Source organism: Mastomys coucha, unplaced genomic scaffold, assembly GCF_008632895.1.
Source record: "Mastomys coucha isolate ucsf_1 unplaced genomic scaffold, UCSF_Mcou_1 pScaffold8, whole genome shotgun sequence".
Lineage (NCBI taxonomy): Eukaryota > Metazoa > Chordata > Mammalia > Rodentia > Muridae > Mastomys > Mastomys coucha.
Window position 1 is genome coordinate 68,269,512 of NW_022196914.1, and position 26,729 is coordinate 68,296,240.

Consider the following 26,729-nt stretch of genomic DNA (forward strand, 5'->3'; position numbering starts at 1 on the left):
GATGGATCAGCAGTTGAGAGAGTACTATTGCAGAGCTGGAAAGAGAGCCCAGTGGTTAAGAGCACTTGATATTCTTGCAAAAGACTAGGTATTGATTCTAAGCACCCCTACTGTGGCTTGCAACTGTCTATAACTCCAGAACCAGGGATCAAATGCCCTCTTCTGCCCTCTGTGGGCACTACATGCATGTGGCACACATACATACATGCAACCAAAACACTCATATACATAAAATGAAATAAAACTGAAAAAATATATATTTTTAAAGAGTGTTTACTGCTCTTGCGGAGAACCTGGATTTAGTTCCCAGCATCCATGTGGCGGTTCACATTCACTCAGAACTCCAACTCCAGTAAATCCAATATTTTCTTCTGACCTCTGATAACTTCTGCATGCATGAGATGTACATAAATGCAGGCAAACACACATACACATAAAATAAATAAATAAATAAAACTTCATTTAAAAAAAATAATTTAAAACCTGCTCCCAAGGTTCGTCTTTATATTATCTTCTTAGGGATATTTCTTGTAAAAGCCTAATATTAATTAACAATGAAAACACTTCAAATAGACTGTTAAATAAGGCAAGATCAGGCAGCCAGTCACCTGAATTTTAAGCACATTAATTCACTTAATGAGCCTCCAATTTATCTGATCAACTTATTGGGTTTTAAGAGTTTAAATGTACTACTGAAAAGGTTCTGGTGTATCCTACCAATTAACATCTGGGCACAACTGTCCAGATGAAGCTATAAAACCATTTCATTCAAAGAAAGTTGATTGCTCTGCCAGCACTGAGAAGTATCGTTGCTTATCACAGCTATTGTTTTGGTTTTTGTTGTTGTTGTTGTTGTTTTTGTTTTGTTTTGTTTTTCGAGACGGGGTTTCTCTGTATAGCCCTGGCTGTCCTGGAACTCACTCTGTAGACCAGGCTGGCCACAAACTCAGAAATCCACCTGCCTCTGCCTCTGCCTCCCAAGCGCTGGGATTAAAAGCATATGCTACCACTGCCGGCCACAGTTATTGTTAAAGGGCCTGGAAATGAAAAATGTAATTCCTTACCAAATACTTTGACAACACTCTCAGCAGCATTCACATGAGTAATGCAATCTTCAAGTTATTCCTTACATGTTGAACTTCTCCTGGAAGTTGATTAGTCACCCAATACAAAAGCTGAAACTCAGTAGAAAGAGACCAGTCATTTAGCTGCAGTTGTAGCTTGATGGTAGACAGGAACCAGTAGGTTTGGGGGGAAAAGGAATGATTGGCTACGATAGACATTAGAATCCAAGCTACAGTTAGCATTTGACCTTCAGATCTCCATGAAGGTACTCTAAAAAGCAGCAAGTGACTGTAAGCTTGAGAATAATCTATAATCAGTAACCATACTGAGGATGCACCACAGGCAGGGCTACTTAGACTTGAAAAGCACTCACCAAGGAGGCCAACCTGGTCTACAGAGCAAGTTCCGGGACAGCCGGGGCCACACAGAGAAACCCTGTCTCTAAAAACAAAAAGAATAAGAATAATATCTAGTATATACTGCTAATAGCTTTATAAATTTAACTTTTACTAATTTATAGAAATGTTACAGTAGACTCTCATGAGACATACTGATTTAACAAAGAATGGCCCCAAACTATAGAAAAAAATGAAATCTTTTTAGAAGTTGAGCATTTGACTTGAAAGGAAAAAAAAAGTGTATATGGGCATAATCCCGATGTGCTTTGAATATTCCCTTTACTGAAGATGAGGCAGCTTGCTGATGAGAGCAGGGAGATATGTACAAATGTTTTCTCAAATATGAGTATAACTATAAACACATTAAATTCACACCACATTTCTTCCTTGCTGTGTACATCTGTGCTGTGTATAAGCACTGCCCACTTCGAGTAAATTCTTTATTACATGGGTGTCTACACACACTCCCCTATACACACAGCTGTAAAAGTTTTGTGCTGTAGCAGACACAACTTCTCATGGATTTTTATATCATAGCATTACTAATTCCAATAGCTACTATTGTTTAGCAATACATAGCACTTATTTTGCATGCTACATCCATCACTGAACTGAAGCCCTTTGGATTTAGCCTGAAATAGAACACTTTTACAACATACACATAAAGTAACTTCACCAGCATTGTATCAATTCACCTTCAAGAAATGCTTGTTGTCATATCTGAGATTACCCAACAGTCCCAGGGAACCAAGTGAGTACAAGCTGTGGAAACCACAAGTCGCTCACTTGCTCGCTGTATGGCTTGCTCTGAACAATTTCTCCCTGTGTAGGGCTCCACATTTTCATCAGAAAAATAAGGAAAGCCAACCATGGTGGTCCACAAGGATAATTCCATCACCTGAAAGAAAGGCTGAGGAGCTCCAAGCCATCCCAGACCACATATATAGTGAGTTCCGGTCCAGCCTGGGCTACAGAATAAGACTCTTGTCTCTAAATAAATAAATAAATAAATATTTGATAAAATGAAAGTCAAGAGAAGCTGAAATAAATGACATCTATCTCTAAAAGCCCACACACACACACACACACACACACACACACACACACACAATGATAAACAGGTAATGCTCTACTGTGTTTTGTTTCTTTTGATGGAGGAAAGCACCTGTGCAAAGCACAGAGTTACTGAACGAAGTCACTCAACTCCAACTGCCATTACTTAAATGCTAAGCTAAACAGGACATACAGCCTAGAAAAGGAAGTAAAATTTATCTCAAAACTCTCACTTCAGAGTTCCACAGAAATAAGCCAGGCATGGAACTACACACCTATTATTCAGCACCTAGAAGGCTTAGGCAGAACAATACTGGGATCGACGCCACTATGTGAAATGCTGTCAGAGGAAGGAACGAAGGAACCAAGTTAGGAAGGGAGGGAGGGAGAGAGGGCAAGCATTTCACAGATAGAAAATATCTGCCAGAGCCTTTACAAACAGCCATCTACTATTTGTTACAAAGTCCACATTTCTGTCTGCTCAAAGTTTCAAAGGATAGCAGATTTCACACTGCTTTCTCTCCAAAGCTTACTTTATCCCTCTTTCCTATATGGGGAAGGAAAGAAAAAAAAAAAAGAAAATATCCTATTTTTAAAGAAATTAAAACCATGTATAAACATGCAGCAGTACACAGGACAGTGATTTAAAATTTAAGATACCCAGGCATTTTTTCAATAAACCTAACACTTTACTGTTTGAGAATCTGGCTAAACTGAAAAACAGAAGTGCTTTTCCATCAAGCAAGATGATGTAACTTTTTTTTCCCAAACTGTCGCTTGATATTAATTTCTTAGGAGACAAAGTCATCCTGTTTACTTCAAATGAGAGAGGAGCTCGCTTTTCAAATGTGTAGTAATCTGCACACATGTACAGTCAAAAGCAAATAAAGCAAGGTAGATATAAATTAGGCTTCTTACTGAGCAAATTTTTTTAGTTATATAATGGTAATTTAAAAGCCGGGCAGTGGTGGCGCACGCCTTTAATCCCAGCACTTGGGAGGCAGAGGCAGGCGGATTTCTGAGTTCGAGGCCTCCCTGGTCTACAGAGTGAGTTCCAGGACAGCCAGGGCTACACAGAGAAACCCTGTCTCAGAGAAAAAAAAACCAACAACAATGAAAAGGTAATTAAAAATGTCATTTGCTTTATTTCTAAGACAATCACATTTCCTAATAATTTTACTTCCTTTTCTAGGCTGTATGTCCTGTTTAGCCTAGCAATTTAAGTCATGGCAGTTGGAGTTGAATGTCTCCCCTATGAGGTTTCCTAACACTATTCACATGTATGTTTAAGTAGGCTTCTTTGAGGTACCAAACTCATTTTGATGCACTGGGGAAAATTTACAGTCTAACACAAAAACAGAAATAGTGAAGATTCAGTCCAATCATGTAGCTTTTAAAAGGGATTGCTTTCTTAAAAGCCATCCTGTGCTGTGCACATATTACCAGCAGAAATCACACATTCCTAACTAAATGCTAACTACGAGTGTGAGTAGCTGGGAGATGCTGGCCCTGCATTTCTCCTTATGAAACATGCAGAGCAGAGAGGGAGACGGCAAGCGACCAGCAGCGACAAAATGAGCATCTTAAAACTGAACAAGGACATACTTAAGAGAATAAGAAGCTCCAATGTTTGATTAATTGCAGTAATTCTCTTCCATTAAAGGCCATGGCTCACAGGCATCCTGATGTTTCCGAAAGAATAGCATCGAAGCCTAGCGCTTTCCAAAGAAATGAAATTTAACACAAAAGGGGAAAAAAAGAGACAGCCTTTGCAGTCCAAGAGTGTGCTCATAACACAACTATTTAGCAAGGAATTACAAGGCCCGGCTGCAGATGTGGCTCTATGGGTAGAACACTTGCCTAGCATCAAAGAGATGCTCCATTCAACCCCTAGCATGAAAAACAAACATAACAGCAAGGCTGAAGCAAAAATAGAAATGATTGCTTAACCAAAGTCTGCAATTCCATCTTCCAACGTCAACGTCGTTGATGTATTTGTGTGTGTATATACATACCCATGTGATATATATACACTGCTGGTGCGAATGTGTGTACATCTGAGTATACCTATGTGGAGGCCAGAGGTCAACAGTGAGTATGCGCCTCAATTACTCTCCATATTATTTTTTGAAATAAGGCCTATTACTGATCCTGGAGCGCATCAATTCAGCTAGGCTGGCTGTCCAATAAGCTCCAAGGATCTGCCTGGCTCTTGCCCTCTAAGTGCTGGGGTAATAAATGTATCCTTTTTATGGGGGTACTGAATGTTCAAATTCATGTCCTCCTGCTTGTTTAGCAAGCACTTTACTGACTGAGCCATCTCCTCCCTCCTTTTGTTGGATCAGTGTCTGAGCTACGGTGCTGTGCCCACTGGACAGAGTCCTTCATTGGACCTATACCAACTGTCCCGGCATGGAGCATCTCTAAACACCCAGCACTCCTCACCTACTAGGTATGGAAAAGCTGCAACCAAACTTCTCAAGTCACACACAAAAACCTGTGATTGCTTCCACAATGCCGTCCTCTTGGCACTCAATTAACTTTCTCCATAACCGAAAGGCTGGGGTATGGTTCAGTGAGAGAGAATTTACCTCGGCCCCGCGCTTAATCCCCCTGAAAAGCAAAAATAAATTAGTATACAGCGCTATACAAAATTGTTCCCTATTATTTCACCCTTGAAAGTGGGTGCAATAAAACACACTCTAACCAATCTAAAATACACTTAACTCTGAAAGAGAATTTAGAGTCTCATCTTTATATCGTCATCTTTGGTCAATAAAGAAAATAAGAATACTGTAGTAAAGGCCAATAAATTAACTGACTAAAATTTTTTTTCATTTTAACTCCAATACATATTCTCCTTATACTTTACTGCCTTGACTCCACCTCCCCATTGGAAAAGGATATATGAGCTAATATATTAAAATTCAAGCAGTATTTTTATCTCCCAAAAGCAACTACCTAAGAAATGGCCAACTGCTTTTAAAATGTAACTCCTTCCTTTTCACACAAAAGGCTCTACTAGTTGTGCTTAAATTTGCCTTGTTTCTAAATAAATATTTTAATCAAAATAAACTTTGAAAAAATACATACCAGTCCCTCACAAAGAACAATCATCTATACACACACACACACACACACACACACACACACCAAAACACCAAAAAAATACATTATAACTCAAAGGTTAATCTTCTTCAAATGTGGTTGCACATAAGAGGGAAATCCTCTAAAACTTGCCAGTTCACTTAACTCCTTTCTCCAGACACTGTTGTACCTTTCTTTATACCAAAGCCTTTTATTTTTTTAAACCTGTGTGTAGTTGTTGTTGTTGTTTGCCTGAAACAAGACCTCAATGTATATAGCCCTGGCTGGCTTGTAACTCACGATGTAGAACAGGGTACCTTTGAACTCAAAGATTCCCCCCACCTTGAGTTCTGGGATTAAAGCCATGTGCCATCACACCTGACCTAATTACTTACTGTAAAAGGTCACCTCTCTGTTAAAATACATCAACTACTTGCTTTTGTTCATAGTTGCATAGTATTCTAGTCAGTTCTTGACCAAATCCTATCTGACAGAAATTGAAAAGAAGTCCAGTTTTTCACTACTGCAAAATACATGCAGTGGGCGTTCTCACACAGAACACTTTTATATACCACTACCACAATCATCTATAATCCTATAGATTATAAATGCCTAACTTTGGCCAAACACGCCATAAATATTTATTCCACTTAAAGATTTTACTTGCTTTATGACATTTTCAGCCCAAGAGAAAACTTTTAAAGATTTTTTTCCAATTAATCTGTCTTTGCGTTTGATTTTAAGTCATATACAAGAGGGCCAGACAAACACCTGGGGGAAGCTCCTTAGGCATTATCTCTGAAATTATTGCTTAACTGAGATCAAGACTACACACCAACAGAGACCCTTCTTAACAAAAAGCAACCTAATTTAACAAAAATAAGTAAACACATTTCTATAAAACCTCCCTATAGCCACCGATGAGCAATTATTAAATACAATAATTTATATCTAATAATTTAATAGCACTTGTCAGTGCAAAGGTTTAGTGTATTTCTAAAGATCTACCCAGCAAGCTTCTTTTCTAACAAGCCCAATTCCCTACTGCTCAAGCTTCGGACAAGCTTGTAAGATAAAGCCCAACAACCAGGGTTCCCTATTGTGACCAGCATTCAAGAACACTTCCTGTACAAACCCAAGTGGCTAACAGCAGAAAACTGTTTATAATGACATCAACATAGTATTCTGTTCTTCTCCATCTCAGGGGTTTTTTTTTGTTGGTTTGGTTTTGATGGGGGGGGGGGGGGCTCCGACTGCAGCAAATCACAATTATAAGCTTCTTAAAGTATACTAGCTCCAGCCACCACTTGACCCTAAATTAGATACTTAATCTAGCTGGCCTCTCTGCTCCTCATCAAAGGTGGCCAAAACCTGGTTCTACCTTTTCCTATCTCACAGTGCCAGCTGCCAGACATTTAATTTGTAACAGTCTTCCATCTCGACGCTGACTGGCACAATTAAGAAAACTTGGATGTTAAAGAAACTGGCAGAACTCAGAGAAGAAGAAAGGGAAAACAAAAGACGTGTTTTCCACAATTTGTACCACATTTGTTTCGTACATATGTAAGTATTTCCAAGAGGTGGTCAAGTCTTCAAACAGTACTAGAGGCATGCCTGCCTCTTCACATTGGCCGGGCCAACTGCATTCATTCAAGTGGCCACCTTCCCCTTTGGGGACTATTGAAAAAGTTACTATTTTCTTTTACAACTTACTGTTCCCCCTGGTCTCTTCCACTGATGAAAGCAGGCAAAGCCCACGCTGTGTGTCTGTCTCCTAGAGAAGATTGCATCTTTTATTTATCGCCCCTTTGCTTTATTTTCACAGTGAATTCCTGGCTTAAATGCAATCAGCCAAGAAACCCTCCCTATGTGCTCTCCTGTCATTCCTCATTGCTCACAAGCAGAGTCAAACACAGCAAGGGGAAGGGGGGGGCGGGGGCCACGATGCAACACTGCCAGCCAAGCCATAAAAATTCAGACTCGGGTTAGTTTTACTCAGAGATCATACATGTGCTTCAATCGGCTTCAAACCGGCAGGGAAAGAGGAGAAGGTGGGCGGAAGGGTGGGGGCTGGGGGGAGGTGTGACTAGAAAGAAAGTTAATTAGATTTTAAAGGGAAAAAAGGGGGGGGAGGGTGGATAGGCTCAAAAAACAACCCTCTTAGACAGAGGGAAAGGGTGCTGAGCAACACTGAGGTCTGTCTTTGGAAATAAATGACCATGCAGAAAATCACGTTTTCAGATTACATTAGAATTCAAATTAACGAAACAGGATTAAAACAAACCGTCTGTGTCAGGGCCACTGTCCAGACCCCCGCTCCACTCCCCATGAAATGGATAAAAAGATTGGACCGTACAGAGAAAAGAACAAGTTAAAAATGAGAGACAGAGAGAGGGACAGAGACAGACACAGCCTTTCAAATCTATCATTCCTCATTCATTTGCTTCGGGGTTTATCCCTACAATTTCAACCAGAGTGGGAGTGAGGTTAAAAAAAAAAAAAAAAAAGCCTTCAGCAATCCGGACAGGGAGGCTGTGCTGCAGCATTGTTCACTTCAAACCAGTTCAAACGTCCCCAAAACTATGGCTGGAAAAGATATCTTAACAGAAGAAAAAGAAAAGCCCCGTGGAAGGCAGAGAGGGATTTGAGAAAAACTATCCTGGTCTGTCAGAGAAAGAAGGGGCTGTGCAGCTTTAAATCACAAGTCCTTCTCTCGCCTTTGTCAAATACCTTCTACTTTACAAGCCCTGAAAAGAAATAAAGAGACTCTTTTGTTTGCTTTCCCCTTTTCGGAGGGTGACAGAAAATTGAAAGGGGGCACAAATAAACCCGAAAGGAGAACAAAGTGCCGGGTGGTGCGGGGAGCGCAGCGGCGCAGGGGCCTCGGGGCCCCTCGGTGCGGACGCCGGCCGCGGGTCACACACACACACACACACACACACACAGACAGACAGACACACACACACACACACACACACAGCGTCGGCGGGGCTGCCCGCTCCCTCAGCACCGCGCCCCGACCCCGGGCTCAGGCAGAAGTCGGGCGGCGGGGTGCCTGACGGAGAAGCGCGAGCGGCGCCCCTCAGCGGCCCGGCCCGCCGTCGCTCCGGGCGGGGGTGGCTCGGGGACCCGGACGCGGACGCCGGCGGAGCTCGTCGCAGACGCCTCAAGCAGCCGGGGTATAGTACGCGGGGCCGTCGGAGCCCCGAGCGGAGCGGTGGCCGAGCGGTGTTAGGAGGGATCGCCGCCACCCCCGCCTCGGACCGCGGGGTCGCGGAGCGGCGCCAGAAAGAAAGGACGCGAGCCGGGCAGCGCAGAGCGAGCGCCCCGGTCGGCATTGTCTGCGGCCCGCGCCCCCTCCCCCGCGCCGCACGCCCCAGACCGAACCCCGCGGCCGCCCGCGCCTTTGTCCACGCCCGCCCCGCACACCCGCGCTCCAGCCCGCGGGACAGGCGACGGGGACGCCGACACCCACCGCCCCGCCACGGAGGGGCGCGTCCTGCTGATTCATTTCCCACTCGCGCTAGCCCGTCCGGGGAGACGGGGGCGGGGACCGGCGGGGAGGAAATGGGCGCTCCGCTCCGGGGACCGTCCGAGTCGCCCGCCGCTGCATCGCGCGCCCGGCCCCGGGACGGCCCAGGGGAGCGGAGGGGACCCTTCCCTCCCCCACCCCCGAGGGACTGGAGGACCGGACAGAAGGACCGACGGCCCCGCGGCGGGCCCCGTGACTCACCGACTTGCAGGACGTTGTCTACGCAGCCACTCTCCAGCAGCGCGATACCCCGGCGGAAGGGCAGCCGCGTCTCGTCGCCGCCGTCCGCAGCGCCGGCCGCCCCCACCGACGGGGTCCCGGTGCCCGCGGCGGCGGCGGCGGCGGCGGCTGAGGTGGCGGCCGGCGAGGATGAGGAGCCGCCGCCGCCGCCGCCCGCGCCGCCGCCCGTGCCGCCGCCGCCGCTGTCGTCGCCGGGGCCGCCCGCGGAGCCGCCGCCGGTGTTGAAGGACGAGTACATGCAGATCTCCCGCTCACTGCGGGGAAAGGACCAGTAGACGATGCGGCGCTGCACCGGCTCCGGGATGCGCTCGAAGCGCTCCTCCACGCGCTGGAACGGCCACTTCTCCGCCACCCTGCGCGCCGCGATGTCCAGCAGAGACTCGGGGCTCTGGGTCTTGCCCGGCGGCAGCAGCCCCAGCGCCGCGCCGCCCCCGCACGCCGCCGCTGCCGCCGCACCGCCCGCCCGCGGGCCGGGCCGACAGGCAGAGCTGTAGCCGCCACCCGCGCCGCCGCCGCTGCTGCCCCCGCCGCCGCCTCCGCCGCCGCCGCCCGGCCGGCAGCAGAGCCGTTTCGCCGGAGGAGGCTGCTGTCCGCGCTCCGCCATGACCGCGCCGCTTCTAACCCGACAGCGGAAGTGCCGGGACCCTATAAACGGCACAAGGAAGCGCGACACGCACACGCCGTGGCGACGCCACGCTGCCATCTAGGGCCCGCCGCTCCTTGTAGGGGCACGGGAGGTGTGGTCTGTGCCGTGACGACGTCGCCGAGGAGGAGCGCCGATAGGGAGAAACGCGGGGAGGGGGCGGGGACTATGCAAATCACTGGGCTGAAACATAAATAGAGCGCTCCGTGGACACGGGGGTGGCTGGGGGCGCCCGGGTTGGGTGCCGGGTGGGCTGTGAGAATGTCAGGCTGCTGTGACGCGGGGGGCGGGGCTCAGGCGGGGTTTCCGCGGGAGGGGTCGGGCCGTCTGCCAAGGGGAGGGCGGGTGGGTCTCTGCGCCCCCTGTCTACTCAACTTAGCCCTCCAGCGCCCTGCCTCCTTTTGATGTCCGCCAAGTGAGGACGCTCCTCGTGGGTCGCCGCGGGGCGGGTAGGGGGCAGGGTTCCGGACTAAATGGAGGGCGGGCCGACCGCTCGATGCCCCACCCCCCAGTCGGCCGGCCCCGCGGGGAAAAGCCTCTGGGCGGAGGAGGCGCTTTCAAAACAAAGAAATGCTGCGTGAAGCCCCGGGGACGCGGCCGAGAGGAAGGCGGGGGAGGCGCGGCCCAGGCCGCCTGCTTTCCTTCCACCCCGGCGGAGCGAACTTCCCCCACCCTCGGCCGGTGGCTGCGGCGCGAGGAAAAGGGAGGAGGGCTGAGCTCAGCCACTGTTTCCCACTTCACTTTTCGCGGACCCAGGTGGAGAAGGGGTGCGGCTGTCCCGCAGAACTGCAGTGCACCTAGCTCTGAGCCCCGGGTTCGCTCCGGCCCCGGTGACGAGCCAAGGGAACCGAGTCGATCGAGCGCCTGCTTGGACACGCACAGCGCTCCGATGCTACCCCGCAGCCGCTGGACGCGCGTCCGGAGCTGGCAGCGCCGCGCCGCCCCGCCCCGCCCTCGCACTCATTCAGCCCTTTGGGCCAAGAAGTCCGGCCGCCCGGGTTCAGCCCGCAGCCCCCAACCGCCCTCTGCTGCGACCTGCTGCAGACCCAAGGGTCGGGCCGCTCCAGTTAGGGCGCACACACGGGCAGAGGATCGCGCAAACTCCCGATCGCGAGACGGCTGTCGCTCACAGCCGCCCTGTGGCGGACAGCGGCCGCCGGCGCTCCAGAGTCTGCGGCGGGGCTGGGACCTGGAGTCCTTGGCGCTCGGGACGCGCGCCGCGCTCCCTGCAGCATTGGCGGCGCCCGACCGGCGGGTCCTCCTGCAGCAGGGCAGCAGGACAAGCGAGCAGCACTGGGAGACGGTGCCCGGGCGCCAGCGGAGGCGGAGAAACGAGTCCCCGTCTGAACCTGGAACCCTGCGGACATTGTTCTTCGCACTCTGCAGAGCCTGGTTAGATCTCAGCCAAGCCGCAGGCTTAATGACCACGTTAGACACCTTGACTTCTTGCTCCACCTTCTGTTTTTACTGTAAACATTGTTAGAGATACTGCCCTATTGTTGGAGATAAGCCCTAGCTCCTCTGACACTTTCGCGTATTGGCTACTCCCCACTACCTACCTGGCCTGAATTTAAAGCGACTACGCGCGTCGGCGTTGTAAAGAAAATTGCCCACTCAAAGCGAAAGCCGCCCGAGACATTGGACGTGATCCATGTCGGGCATCAGGAGCCCCAGGCTAGAAGTCCCTGGAGACAGCACGCTGGCAGACTTTCCATAGCTGCTTGTTAGGAAAATTTTGGTGACATGTTTTTGTATATTCATCCAGTATTTTTCTAGGCACCTCCTCGGTACCTAGGAAAAAGCCGGGCACAAAACTGGAAGACCTTTATGGGCAAGTGGAAGAGGAAGTCTCTCCCCTCCGGTTGTTTAATATCTAGATCTCTTGTAAAATAATTTTAAGAGACTTTAAAACTTAGACTTATCGGAGCAGAAAGAAGGGTGAGCTCTAGTCTGTCCTCAAAAAGTAGTCATGACAAACAAAGGCGTGTGCAGCACAGGTCGCTGAACATTTTTTTTTCACCCCTGTGTACAGATCTCTGAATTGGAAAGTTAAAAGGACAAAACTGGTGTCCTCGGACAGAATAAATGACTCATTCAGGATCAGATGCGGTGTTGGTGGGAGGGATTGATTTCCATTACAGGAAAATACATACCTTTAGAGGGGACTAACATTTAAAGAATTTGATATCGCAATGAACTAAAGGGACTGGATCTAAGGCAAGGACCTTCCCTGGAGGGATCAGTCATTCTTTGTTAAGTTTTTGCTGGGAATGGAACATAGGCCCTCCAGCATGAAAGCTCTAGGGCTGAACTATACCCCTAGCCCTGGGGCAATCCAGCTTCATTTTCTAATTCAAAGAAAGGCTCAGGGCCACCAAGTATGGTCTAACCCTACTTGATCTCCCTGGGGTCTCAGACACTCTGCCCTCTCTTCCTTTGAATGGTTCCCCACATTCTTGGGTTTCTCTGGCATCTTGTCTCCTCTGTTCTGATCATCTTCCTCTGCCTCATTTTTGTTTGTTTGTTTGTTCATTTCTCTTCTTCCAAACTTTAATGTGCCCCCTCATCCTATAGTCTATTATGATCGCCTTTTGATAATACCCCATGGAGAATCAACCCCATGCAAAGTCAAACCCAAAACCTTGGCTCATCTCTTCTCTGTGTCCAGATCACAGTGCTACCATCAGAGTGTCTATTTCAAACTCAAAGTACTGCCTTTCCCCTGCATTTCTTTCTCTCAGCGGTGACCTATCAGGATCCCCCAAGCTGCAGTCCTCTTTGATAGCGTCTTTGGTGCAACTCCCCCCAGATTCATTTGCAGTGTTGGCTATCCCAACCCTTCTCACTGCTCACAGTCCAGTCGGGTTTTTCTTCCTCTTCCACTGTTGAAGGGCCTTGTTGCTGGCTGCCATGTCTGTGTAGCCTGTCCTCTGAGACCTCCCCTACCCAGTTGCTGTGCTTCCCAAAGTAAATTTCTGTTGGTGTCACCCTCCTGCTCAAGTGCCTTGAAATGGCTCCATGCTGCCTATTGGGAGAAGTCCAACTGTGATCTGTCTTGACCAAACCCAACTTTCCAGTCTTGTCTCCTAAAACGCAAAAGAATTTTTTTCCCCAGTTCCCCAACAGGAATGCTGTTATGTCCCAACAAGACATGCCTGCCCCACACATTTGCTCAGTACATTCCTGAGGCCTGAAATCTCTCTCTCTCCTCTTGGAATTTGTTAAATTCCTCCCCTTCCTTCAGGGACTTGCTTAAAGGCCTCTTCCTCTGGAAAAACCCACCTTGGTGTGTGACCTCTCTCTGAACACCCTTACTACTTTGATTCTGTCTTGTGACATTTATACCATTGTGCCAAGTATCACCCTGCTCTGAGCTATATTGTCTTCTCTTTCTTGCCAGGTTAGAAGTTCTCTGAGGGGTTGGGATTATGTCTGCTTCTGCTTCTCCAGAACCTCTGAAAGCCCCTTCTCCTACTGAACCAAGTCTTCTCCCCAAAGCTAGCTACTCCCATGAACTCAGTGATGGTATGCTATCTTCAGCCGGTTCTTGTGCTGCTTCTCTATTTTAAGGATTTATGGTAGTTATTTTCCTGCTACTCGTATAAATTGTTACTAAATTACACAGTTTCCCTTTCCTACCAGGTGTCTACCCGTGGGACCAAGTCAGGGTCGGAGCCATGTCCAGTGTCTACCATAAGGCCATGGTAGGGAACCAGACTGCTGAAGGGCTGTGACTCATCCTGGCATCACAGAACCCCACATCACAGTGAGGTCAGGAGATAGCCTCCCCAGTTCACTCCATAAAAAGTTCTCCCAGTAGCGGAACCAATGAACTCAAGGAAGTAACCCCCACCACCACTCATTCCCAGGCACCAAAAACAGCACCTGGGTGCATGGATAGATGGATAACAGACATGCAGGAAGACATAGGACTCTAAGAAAGGAAGTGGAGTCCTAGCCTGAGATCTATCAGGGTTCCTCTCACTTCTTTGCCTGTAATCACACAGGAAGCAGAGGCAGGAGGATGAGGCATGCAAGGCTCATTCATGCAAGCCCAGCTTGGGCTATTCAGCATGAATTTCAAAGAAATGAAAACTGAAATCTTTGAATTGAATTAGATACCAGTTTATCAAATCCCCAAAGCACTCATTTTCCTGCAGTCTATGCACACACCCTTGGACAGGAGAATCTGAAGTTAGCACGTGAGTTTTGAAAGTTACTCTTTGGTACTAAGAACTTCACACAGTCCTAATATTTAGGACTGCAGGAAAAGAAAACCACATTGCCTCATCATTATTACTAGTCATCTCAGCTAATTAAGACAATAATTTGCCATTAGTAGGAAGATTCCAAGACATGGAAATTGGATTAGATCTAAGGAACTTCAAGTCATTTGCAGACAGACACAAAGCTATGCTCATTTTCATGCTATTTTTCATACTGGGATATATTTTTTTATATAATAACCAAAGTCAATAATGTTCCATGGAATATAATTCAATTGTTTAGAAGGGAATAAAAGCCTCAAACAGCATAGTTAACCTCTGAACCAAGCATTAATCTCCCCTCCGATGGAATGACAGATAATTCCATGTTGTGTGGATAAAAGGGATGAAGAATGGGATCTTAGAGATGACACTTCATCAATAAGAAATGCCTGTAATGGGAAAATGCCCAAGGAATCTTCCAAGCCAGTCATTTCTACCAAATAAACTCAGGCAAAAGAAGAAGAGAGTGTGGAGTGACAGAGAACCAGCCAGTTTAGAACAACTGCTCCATCTTCGAAGAGGGGAAAAGTTTGGCAACTCTTTTTCTCTTTGTTAAATCCCGAAGAATCAAACCACTAATAAGACATTAGTGTTTTCGAGAGTGACCACAGACAAAGTGCTGGAACCTTTACAGAAACTCAATTAGTGCCCCAGCAACTTTACATAAGAATCAAATAAGGAAACAGAGGCACAAAGAATTTTGCCAAAGATTATTTGGCCCAGTCAAGCAAAGATTCAAACTTGAGTTCATTGCCAGAGCTCCTGGCATTAGTCAGCATTTCTCAAACTTGCCAGTTCATAAGAATCACTCCGAGCACTTGTTAGAAATACAGACTTCTCTCAGTTCTCTTGAATTTCATTTTCTACCAAGATGTGGTGAGGCTTAGAATTGATCATTTTTAGCCTATGCTATGGATTCCTCAGAATAGGAAAAATCTGGAAACTTGCCAACCTTCCCTGTCTCTCCCTGGTCCATGCCATCTTATCCCATAAGGTGGAACCTCCTAAAATCTGTCATGAGAATATCATTCAAGTACTGAGCAACCATGTTCTGTCCTAAGGAAATGTGTTCTGTTAGAACAGGAAACTTAAGTTACAGTCTGGAATTATGAAAAAAATACATCATCTCAGCTCACCGTATTCCCAAAGACTCAGGTCAGCAATTTGCTTAACAAGTTTACTTTGTGTTTTGAAATTTTGAAAATTCCGCTCAATCAACTCTCTAGCGGCATTGCATTTGCTTTCTCCCATAACCTACTCTCGTTGATTGTCAAGTTGAACACTTAGTTGTGAATATAGTGTGTGTGTGCAGTCTTTTTTGTGAAAGTGGGCCAGACTATTGAATTACTAATTGCAGTTAGTACTACCTTCCAATTCAAAGTGTAGTGGTGAAGCTCCTTTGTAGAGAGCCATCCCAGCACTGGTATGTTTGTGAGACCTGACAGGGGCCTTAGAGCCTAATGCTTACCAACAAGGAAATGCTGAATACAGTTACAGCCTTCTGACTTTTCCCTTTAAAAACTTACTTTTCATTAAGTATTTTAAGATCATTATCAGTTATAACACAACACTATTTAAGTGGATAAAAACATTTACTTCAGTTTCTGCCCATGTCATCCAGGAAAGACAGAGCTCATACTTTTAAAAACAGTAAAGGCAACACAAAAGAATGACAGTTTAAAAAATTAATGACCCAAATTTCTGTTAATATATTTTTCATCTCTGGTATGTGATATGATACAAGGAAGACATATTTAGGACATTTTACGTACTATAGTATGGTGCCAAAGGCTCTCACGTGTATGAAGGACACATTTGTAAAAAATACATGTGGCTGGAGGGATGGCTTGGCAGTTAAGAACACTGACTGTTGTTCCAAGCCTGGGTTTGATCCCCAGAACCCACCTGATGGCTCATAGCCATCTGTAACTCCAGTTCCAGAGGATCTGATGTCCTCTTTTGACTTCCAAGAGCACTGAAAACAGGCAGTGCACAGACATATATGCAGGCAAGACACCCATACACATAAAAAATGATCATGAAAAAACAGTCAGTTAAAAGAAAAATACCATTCCAGAAAGCATCTTGTGCCAGGAGTGATGGCTCACACCTTTAATCCCAATACTGAGGCAGAGGCAGGAGAATTTTTATGAGTTCAAGACCCATTTGGTCTATATAGCAAGTTCCAAGCCAGCATGTGACCCTGTATCAGAAAAAAAAAAAAAGAAGAAAGTGTAGAACATGTTGGTGCACACCTTTAATCCCAGAATTCACGAGGTAGAGGTGGATCTCTGTAAGTTTGAGGTCAGCCTGTTCTACAGAGTGAGTTCTAAGACAGTTACATAAAGAGATCCTGCCTCAAAATAGTAATAATAACAATAATAATAATGGCGCTATAATAATAATAACCACAGTCATGTTGCAAGCACATGGCATAAGCATTTTCTAAAGTGATCAAGTAGTTTATTACTTTTCATTCCTATCAGTAGAATTTAGATGTAGAATTTAGTACCTTTTGGGTATCTTATTACTAGACAAGAGTATTTCCATTTAAGACTTACAAGTCAGTCTAAGGGCTGGAGAGATGGCTCAGTGGTTAAAAGTACTGGTTGCCCTTCCAGAGCTCCTGAGTTCTATCCCCAGCAACCACATGGTGGCTCATAACCATCAATAAAGGGATATGATGTACTTCTTCTGGCCTGGAGGTGTACATGCAGCAAAGCACTAACATACATAAAATAAGTAGCTAAAAATACTTTTAAAATCTCTAAACCAAACACTTAAAAATGTCTAAACCAAACATTAAGATGCATTTGCTAAGGGTGTGTTATCACCTACAATATTTTTTTAGTATTGTGAAATCACTTCCTGTCAGGAATAGCATCGTGACGATTCAGACAGGAAAAGTGTCACTTCTAATAAATGTTCAAAAAACCCACAAGTAAGTAACTTGTAAAGATGAAGTTTCAGCAGAACCTAATTTGAAGTTTTTCAATATGAATCTGTCCTCACTGGCACCTCTAGACCACAGAGTACACAAAAGTTTCAGGAGAGCTATCTAGAACACAATATCTGCTTTAGCACAGAGACTCTTAGGATGTTCAACTCCACACACTAGAAATCTTCTAAATAGTGACATAGTTTCTTAACTCCATAAATCTACTATAAAGACATAAACACAATGAAACTATTTAAGCTCTATTAAGTTATTTTTGCTTCAATTCTCTACCTCTAGTTTTTAAAAGATTTTATTTTGTGCATGAGTGTGTTATATGACAAAATTTTTTCTGGGGGAGACATAACATACACATCTCCTCACTCCAAATAGGGAGCCTTTGCCAGACCAACATGCAGATACCACCAAAGTCCAACTTGGTAAACCAATGAGTTTTATTAAGGTTACCAACAGAAATGTGGGTGAAAGGCTACTTTCAGGAGCAAAAAATAATTAAAAGACAGCTAATTCATCAAAGCCCACCCCAGCACGTGTGACAGCTCACAAAGCTGGGAACCTGAAGCACACTGCACAACCTACAGGGATCTCAACAGGTTGAAGAGTGTCCTTCCCTAGAGACGGTAGGTCAAAACCCCTTCCAGGTAACTCAGCTGCTTTCTGTGTCTCTAGACAGATGGTCTCAGAATCTTCTTTGCAGTGGCTTGAGTTTTTTTTGTTTTGTTTTATTTTTGTTTGTTTGTTTGTTTGTTTTTTGGTTTTTCGAAACAGGGTTTCTCTGTGTAGCCCTGGCTATCCTGGAGCTCACTCTGTAGACCAGGCTAGCCTCAAACTCAGAAATCTGCCTGTCTCTGCCTCCCAAGTGCTAGGATTAAAGGTGTGTGCCACCACTGCCCAGTTTGAGTCTTTTTTGAAGCTTAGAACACTCAGCTTTTATAGTTTACTCTGGAGGAACAGGACCTAGTGAATCTAGTCAGTTTTAGGGACTTCCTGAAGCTACTTTCACCTGTTTTACTTCCAGTATAAAGAGCTGCCCTGAAGAATAGAATGTTTCAATATGGGAGGAAACTGTTACACAACAGTGGTTTGCCTGCAGTTATGTTTGTGTGTCACCTGCATGCCTAGTATCCCAAGGGGACTGGAAAACTGTTGGAACCTCCTAGAACTGCAGTTATAGACAATTCTTAGCAGCCATGTGAGTACTGGGACCTGAGCCTGGGTACTTTGCAAGAATAGCAAGTGATCTTTATCTCTGAGCCATCTCTCTAACCCCAAAATTTATGCCCTTTTTTTCTTCCCACTCTTGATTTTGGCTCTGCCTTTACAGTATTGCTGTTCCCTATAACTTTTTAAAAACATTTATTTATTTAATATATGTGAGTACAGTGTGGCTGTCTTCAGACACATCAGAAGAGAGCATCAGATCTCATTACAGATGGTTGTGAGCCACGTGGTCACTGGGAATTGAACTCAGGATTTCTGGAAGAGCAGTCAGTGCTCTTAACCTCTAAGCCATCTCTCTAGCCTCCTAAAAGTTAAATTTTTTTTTACCCTATACCTACTCATAACAACTCTTCTCTTCCTGAACCCCCACTCTGTGTGGCCTTAGAAAACACAAGCCCTGCGTGTTAGAATTCAAAATAAAATAAAAACCAAGTTCCCTTAGTCTCTTTTACTTTGACTTCTTAAAGTCTTACTGGATCTCAAATGGCTCCCAGCTAGGAGGGAGGTTATTAAATGTCCAAACCGTGGCTCCAGAGGAGTTAATATATGGAAGTTGTGATGATCTGCAGTGCCTACTGAGTTGTCATGCATAAGATAATATACATTGAACATGATTTAGTTTTAATGTATTTCATGAGGCTATAATGCTAGAATCTGCTTGTTCTCTTCTGGACTCTATAGCAATGCTATGACAGGTTTTAGGTGGTCCAGAAGCTGCCATTGCTAGATTGCATACAAGAACAGTTTGCTGTGCATTCCTGTGACAGCCTTAGCTCTTCAGAGTATGTTGTCTTAGTCAGGGTTTCTATTCCTGCACAAAACATCATGACCACGAAGCAAGATGGGGAGGAAAGGGTTTATTCAACTTACACTTCCAAAATGCTGTTCATCACCAAAGGAAGTCAGGGCAGGAACTCAAACAGGGCAGGAACTTGGAGGCAGGAGCTGATGCAGAGGCCATGGAGAGTGAGGCTTATTGGCTTGCTTCCCCTGGCTTGTTCAGCCTGCTCTCTTATAAACCCAGGACTATCAGCCCAGGGATGGCACCACCCACAATGGGCCCTCCCCCCTTGATCAGTAATTGAGAAAATGCCTTACAACTAGATCTCATGGAAGCATGTCCTCAAGGGAGGCTCCTTTCTCTGTGATAACTCCAGCTTGTGTCAAGTTGACACACAAAACCAGCCAGTACAGATGCCAAAGGCTGGGGACCAAATCCCTCAGGATCCCACTGTGCAAGACTCCCTGCTGTGTATCAGGAATGACCTGGTCCCCCCCACCTCTCAGACTGATTTTGCCCCAAGTGTGTTCCTTTCACATCTGGGCCTCTGCCAAAGCAGGCTGCTCAGGCCTGCTTTCAGTTCCTTGAACACTCATTTCCTCCAGGGGGCCCTTTGCCCAAGAGTTACCACTGCCTGGATGTTCTCCCTTCTACAGGCTTGGAAGCTAAGGCTGTTTTACTAGACTCAGCTTAATCACACTTCCGTAGGGAGGCCTGGCCGCTCTGCTAGATCAGTTCTGCCTATTACACACTCCAGTAGATCCACGTACCAGGAGTCTTTATCGGAGTTACGATTTTTCCATTAGTTTGTATATAGGACAGATTATGTGGGAAAATAGTAGATGCTCAATAAGTATTTGCTAACCCTGAAGAATGGAAAAAGCAAAGGCACTTCACCAGGCTAACCTCCTCTCATTGCAGTTAACATGCATGTGCCTGCCAGGAGAGCAGTTTCCAGGGGCTTACAAACGCTCATTCACCACCAAGGCTCACGGGTTGCTCTTTCCTTCCCCTTTCAGGAAAAGAATAAAATCTACTCCATGAACGATCAGCAGCATGGTGTGAAGCTATTAGTGCTACATTCTGGAAATCATCACATCGTTCCAAGCAAAGAAATAAGACAATCTCCCCCAAACAAATGTCAAAAACTTTACCACACTGTCATGCGTGCTGCTTGGAGCATTTGTCTTTTGTTATTTTTTTTTTTCATCCTGGCTTTCGTCTCAAGTGTCTCTCAAATTTGGGCAATTTTAAGTCTTCTTGTTACCATAGAAATAGAAAACAATCTCTGAGTTTGGGAGATAAAAAAAAAAAAGCTATCCACTCTTCCAGGGTTCTAGATTTTTGCCATCTTTGATTTCAACAGATTTGATTTCAGAGGCTATGCAGCTTTGCCAACTAATATTTCTGTGCCTACTATGTGCTGAGCTTTGTTCTGCCCAGGAACCCTCCATCTCCAAACCCCCACCCCCACACCCATGTGTGTGTGTGTGTGTGTGTGTGTGTGTGTGTGTGTGTGTGTGTGTGTGTGTGTGTTTTGAGACAGAGTTTTTCTCTGCAGCCCTGGCTGTCCTGGAACTTACTCTATAGATCAGGCTGGCCTTGAACTCACAGAGATGCATGTGCCTCTGCCTTCTGAGTTCAGAGATCAAAGGTGTGTGCCACCACCACCGGCTGAATCTTCTCTGTGAAGATCATTATACCCTCCCAGATGCCAGCTCTTGATTTTACTCTCAAGTGAAGTTCAAATAGCTGCCATGGTCTATGAGTACAGAGTGAAAACCTGCCTTTCCTCTTTCCCTTTCCGTCTAGGCCCCTTCCTATACCTCTGAGCTCCTCTTGTCATCCTGGGAAAACTGGGTTATAAAGGAAGGAGCCACATCATACATTGTCAAGTTAATTTTTTCTGGTTCTATTTTATAGGTAGATAAAATATCTCAACCTCCAGGGCAATAAACAAATAACACCTGGTGTTAAACCATTTGGTTGTTATTGTTCTGTAATCTTAAATTTTGATAGTTTCTTGAATCCATTGTAAAGTTGAACAACTTATTGAAATTTCTGAAAGATCTAGGAAAGAAAATATCCACCCCTCTTAGTAGGCAAACACAATCCAACATATTTATATAAAGATGTAGTTTCTTTCTGGCCTTGAATACCTTATTGCATGCAGGTGGCAGTATAAGATTTTTTTTTTTAACCATGTTATAATATACATTAGTTAAAAAGTCTTTATCTTACGTCACCAGAAAGTTCAAAAGTTCTCTGAAAAGCAAATACTGAACATTCTAAAACTAACTACTAGTTAGTTTCTGCATGGAAATTTAGCCTCTTGGCCTCTCCTCTACGAGCCGCCCCCCCCCCCATGAATTGTTCTTCATGGCAAACCTTCTACCTGAAATACTTCTTCTTGCCCATAATTCTAGCCTTAAGAATACCACCAAAATAGGATTTCTCAGCAGTTAAGAACACTTAACTACTCTTGTAGAAGATTCAGGTTCAGTTCTTAGCACCTACTTGGCACCTCACAACTGCCATAATACCGTTCCATGGGATCCAATGTCCATTTCTGACCTCTGTGGACTCTTGCATGTATGTGGTATGCCCTCACATACATATATACACAAAATAAATAAATGAATATTTTTCTAAAATGAATACCCACAAGAGACCTCAACCTAAAAAGTATATTTGAACAGAGCCAAGCTCTCAGACTAAAGATATTTCCTAATTTACAATCCACCCACTAGAGATTTTATTCTTTTCATGTTTGTAAATCCCCATTGAAAACCATCAATATCCCTTGTAGGGCCTAGACTGGAAGTCATTATCAGTTTATACTCTCAAGGGATTCCTTAAGCTGACATAGTGCCAACCCTCTATGGAAAATGACATCAGGGCAGGGACCGCAGGGTGGTACTGATGAGAAGAGATGACAATAAAAACTAATACCATCTTGGATTTCACACTCTTTAATTCCCCGGTGCCCTTTGAAGGTTTCCCTGCCCCAACACTACACGCACACATGCACATACAGACACACACACATGGACACACACACATACATGGACACACACACACATGTACATACACACATGGATGCATGGACATACACACACACACACACACACACACACACACACACACGCGCGCGCGCGTGCGCACACACACACACACACACACACACACACACACATTCTCCTACTCTGTTCTCCTTGTCTAGGCTTGTCTCTGTAATTGGCTGTGTATGTACTTTATAGCTCTGAGTGTAAAATGTTTGCATTTGTATCCTCAGGTCTGTCTTTGTTGGGCTACCAATGTGTAGCATTGGTAATCATAAAAAGTTATTGTAGATTATGTGTTGCCAGGCTTTGGCATTCTCAGCTTCATTTGCAACTAAGGGGTAATGAAGGATTTCTCACCTAGGGTTTGAATATGTTTTCAAAGTGAGTAGACTAACTGGAGTGACCATTTAGGGGGACTTTGGGAAGGCATCATATAGACACAGCTATTATGTCTTTTGAAGGAAACATGTTTGCCTATGAATTGTCTGTGCATGTTGCTGGCAGGTTCCCTTTCTTTGTCACTTTTCAGCACTCCACCCAGCTTCTGCTGGGTTTGCCTTCAGATCCCTCAGTTACCAAGCCTCACAGAGTGGGGTGAGCCAGTGAGGTCTATGGCACCCTAAGAGGAGTTGCCCGGATATGCCTACAGGTGAGTCCACCCATCAACTGCACACCATGAGGATTCAGAGTAGAACTGGGAAGCACTCGTTACATACGTAGCTAGCAAGCTGGGAAAGATGCCACTGGGGATACAGCCAGGTGTCCTGCCACTCCCATGCTCAGAAAGTGTACCTCTTGCCTTGTCCTTAAAAACAAATTAGCATCAGGGACAGAACAAGAGCAGCACGTGAGAATCTTACAAGAACCCTTTTTCTCCAACCACTGAAAACACCCAGGTGGGTGTGGACGTTTGGTTATGTGGGAGCAGAGCTGACAGAAACCACTAACCCCTCTGAGCAAACAAAGTGCTCCTCTGTAGATAGCCCCAGCCTTGTCTGCCCTTGGCAGGACCCATCTCCAAGGGCTGTTTAGCTTTGTCAGGGGTTTCTTTCCTCTTAACATTTGTCAATGACCATTGTCAGGTGTTGCTAGGGTTGCAGGAGAAAAGTTTCAGTTGATTGGTCAAGCAACTGTATACCTTAGCCAATCCGAAGGCTGTGCCTGGGGGAGTCGGAGGGGGAGCTTAACAAGATAGAACAATATCAGCACAGGCAGACGCATTCCGTGTACTAATAGGCGTCTGGAACTCTCGTGTGCAGGAGTGCCACGATCTCCACAGCTCCAGCCATGGCCTAGTAGCTGTTCCAAGTGTTACAGTATGAGTTAAAGGCATTCTCTACTGACTGGAGGCTATTGAGATTTCAAAAGAGGGGAGTAGCTATCTTAAGGAGGAAGTAAAACTCCTTGCTCATTGTGTTTTACAGCCTTCCTTAGTAAAACTGCTGAATTGTAATTTGAAATATTCCACTCTTTCAAATAACTTAAGCGCAGTGCTTGAAAACAGGAAACGAGAGAGGCACACTTGTATTATCAACTAAACACTCACAGACCTTGTACCACAAAGCCAACCTGAAAAAAAAAAATATCAGACAGGTCTTACGAATTCATTTAAGAACAGTGACAAAGGTCACTACCAAGGGAACCGTTGGGCCTCTGACAGTGTGGGGAGAACTTCATGGTAATTATGAAGTGAATGAAAGACAAATAATCAGCTTGAAAGAAGATTTGGATCTGGCCTCATTTTACATAGTGGAAGATTCAGATAGACAGGGTAGAACTAAGATGGACAGTAAGGAGAGCCCTTGGCCATGGCGAGGGCTGGGCCTTCCTTTACAAAGCTTAGCTCTCTAACAGATGTTCCCACTGACCTCAGGTGCCATGTCAAAATCAGAGCTAAAGAATGTCAAGCTTCATATCATACAGATTTCTCATTCAATTATCAGTATAATCACCAAGCTGGAACATTTTTATTGCCAGTTTTTAATTCAGTCATAAGAAAAGTTTAAGTCTTCTTTGCCAAGCCTCTCACTTGGCTGTCAGACCCGTGCTTCAGAATGTTGGAACTGCCCCTCAAGAACAGTATCGGGAGAGACGGGAAGAGAAAGGGAAGTAGCCAGTAAGGGCGGGGTTGGGGGGGCGATGGGCGGGGCTGGGGGGGCGGTGGACATCGAAGTGTGTTCTCTGTCACATCACACATTATTACCCACTACCCTAGCCAGCCCAGGGGCTCCCAGCAGACCCCACATTTCAGGCTTCAGCTTAGCTTCAGGCAGAAAGGATGTCTCAGGATTCTGCGGGATTGCTTCAGATACCTTTAGAAATAGGTCTAAAAGATAGGAAGGAATAGAAGGTACCAGGGTTAGGCAGTTCCCCTCTCCCCTTCTGCTGTAGAAAGAGTGTCCACAGGCAGAACATGACTTTGTAGGGGGGTCACCACCAGAACTACCTGAAGAGATAAACAGATAGCAAAGCGGTGGTGCCCACTTGGTATCAATGTTGTGGTTGGCACACATCTTGGTTAGACTTTCCTGGAATCCTCTGGTACCATAATGGAAGAGCTATTGATAGAGGGAATTACTATTCTGAAAGGGAAGAAACAGGGTGTTTAGTTAATTCTTTGGTTGAGTGTGATGTTAAACGCAGATACAGTGCCATTGACTTCATGTCCATTTGAATGATAGATAACTTTCTATAGTTTCAAGCATTTGAATACTAGGTCCCCAGTTTGTGGTACTGTTTGGGTAGGATTAGGAGGTGTGGCTTTGCTGGAGAAAGTATGTCAATGGCGGGGTTTGGGGGGGAGACATCTGGAGTTTCGAAAGTCATTTGCCATTCCCAGCTCCCTCCCTCTCTCTATCTGCGGTTTGTAGTTTGAGATGTGAGCTCTCAGCTGTTCCCAGCACCATATCTGCCTTCTTGCCACACTTCCCTGCTGTGATGGCAAAGTACTCCTCTCCCTGCAGAACTGTAAGCCAAAATAAACGCACCTTCAGGTGACTTCATCTTGATATTTGATCACAGCAATAGAAAATAACTAATACAGGCCATGACCTACGGGGGAAGAGTCCTTTTTGAATAGCAGGCATCATTTGTCCGTGGTCATGTGATCAGCTCCATCTCTCTGTCACCTGTAATTACTTTGACTATGTTTGCCTATTAACTAGGACCATTATCTTCATTTCAGAAATCATGGCATCTCATTCTGCTATTTATTTTTGTTTTATTCTACTTTGGTTTGGTTGTTCTTGAGAGAGGATCTCACAGAGCCCAGGAAGGCCATGATTCAGGCAAGGATGACTTTGAACTTGACTTGGAGAGTCTCCAATTTCCAAGTTCAGAATGTGTGCCACCATGCCAGGCTCCTGTTTGATATTTATAACACAGAATCACCCTGACTCTACCATTTTTCTTCAGGGACAGCTGTAGAAAAGTTACCACTTGCCTCTCATCGCCTTTAGAAACACCTGAACCTAGAAGGCGGGCTGTTGAAGTCACCATTGCCTTGTTTCCTTACCTGGTATGCGGCTCAGTCACCACATAGGCTTCTCTAAAGTTAGAGCTGTCCAGAGCTTTTGGAATTGGTTGTGCCTCCACATTTCCTATCTCAGGATAATTTCCAATGAAAATCATCCACTGATCTATAAAAGTCTACCAGATCAACAAAAAACAAAAATTTGATTGCAAATTTCACCCTGCGACCCAACAGTAAAGTGAATCCATTCAAGTTTCAACCCTTTCCTTTCCTGAACCCACCAGCTTCCAATAACCAGGGAGACCTTTTAGTGGTTAAAAGGACAGAAAAGCAGGACTCAGTGACCCAGGCTAACCCATAGCTGAAGAAGCACAGGGAGCTAGCCAGGAGAAGACAGGATGACAGAGAAAGCAACTCCAGTGAGTGCTTATGAATGGCCAGAAGCCCACAGTCAGCTTTCACCTCCACCCAAGGGAGCACTTGGAGGAAAGTGGGTCAAGCAGCAAGGACACCTGGTAAAGAGATGTGATTTTGTTTTCAAAATAACATGTCTGTGTTGGGTGTAACTCCAGTCCAAACAAAGCAGGGAGAAACCAACTTCATGGACAAACAGAGCAGCAAAACCTTGGGAAAGCTTTGGGTATGGCATGTAGGAATGAGCTGAAGGAATTGCCCTATAGCCAGCCTCTACTGTTCCAACTCTGTTTCTCTCACAGCAGACTATCCCCCTGTTCAATCCCAAACCATCACCTGCATTACCCATACCACTGTACTGACACTCTCTGCACATGGACCGCAGCTGTCTTTGAATTTCTTTTAGTATATCCCTAAGCGTAAAACTGGTTTGAGTCAATGACAACATAGCTTGTTGGTGGTGACTCTTTCTAGTCATCACACAGAGGCTTTTTTTTTTTTATTTTAGATATTTTCTTTATTTACATGCGAATT

General features: G+C 45.4%; 2 protein-coding genes and 1 long non-coding RNA gene across 12 annotated transcripts in view; 1 reads left to right on the plus strand and 2 right to left on the minus strand.

Annotated features, from left to right (window-relative positions):
* The window catches only part of Zswim6 (zinc finger SWIM-type containing 6), a 164,152-nt gene extending 154,158 nt beyond the window's left edge, over nt 1–9,994 (minus strand). The window contains exon 1 of the mRNA XM_031359948.1: nt 9,337–9,994. Within this exon, the coding sequence (XP_031215808.1) occupies nt 9,337–9,979 (643 nt within the window). The 5' untranslated portion in view covers nt 9,980–9,994. The remainder of the gene's footprint in view (nt 1–9,336) is intronic.
* Nucleotides 9,995–10,439: 445 nt separating this feature from the next.
* Nucleotides 10,440–20,408, plus strand: LOC116083175. 9 transcript variants are annotated; one of them, XM_031359950.1, is made up of 4 exons: nt 10,440–11,956; nt 13,424–13,543; nt 13,661–15,441; nt 20,264–20,406. In XM_031359950.1, the coding sequence occupies exon 1, from the start codon at nt 10,515–10,517 to the stop codon at nt 11,499–11,501; it is 987 nt and encodes a 328-aa protein (XP_031215810.1). In that variant the 5' UTR covers nt 10,440–10,514; the 3' UTR covers nt 11,502–11,956; nt 13,424–13,543; nt 13,661–15,441; nt 20,264–20,406. The 9 variants fall into 9 exon arrangements, with proteins under 9 accessions (XP_031215810.1, XP_031215816.1, XP_031215817.1 ...); XM_031359956.1 differs by having other exon boundaries at nt 10,440–11,410; nt 13,419–13,543; XM_031359957.1 differs by having other exon boundaries at nt 10,440–11,410.
* Nucleotides 20,409–24,245: 3,837 nt separating this feature from the next.
* The window catches only part of LOC116083628, a 58,449-nt gene continuing 55,965 nt past the window's right edge, over nt 24,246–26,729 (minus strand). For both annotated transcript variants that reach the window (XR_004115814.1, XR_004115815.1), the window contains exons 5-6: nt 24,756–24,891; nt 24,246–24,635 (exon numbers count right to left, since the gene is read on the minus strand). This is a non-coding gene — a long non-coding RNA (uncharacterized LOC116083628). The remainder of the gene's footprint in view (nt 24,636–24,755; nt 24,892–26,729) is intronic.

Coding starts and splice junctions, on each gene's coding strand:
- LOC116083175 (XM_031359949.1), top strand. CDS start 10,515: ATGCCCCACCCCCCAGTCGGCCGGCCCCGCGGGGAAAAGCCTCTGGGC.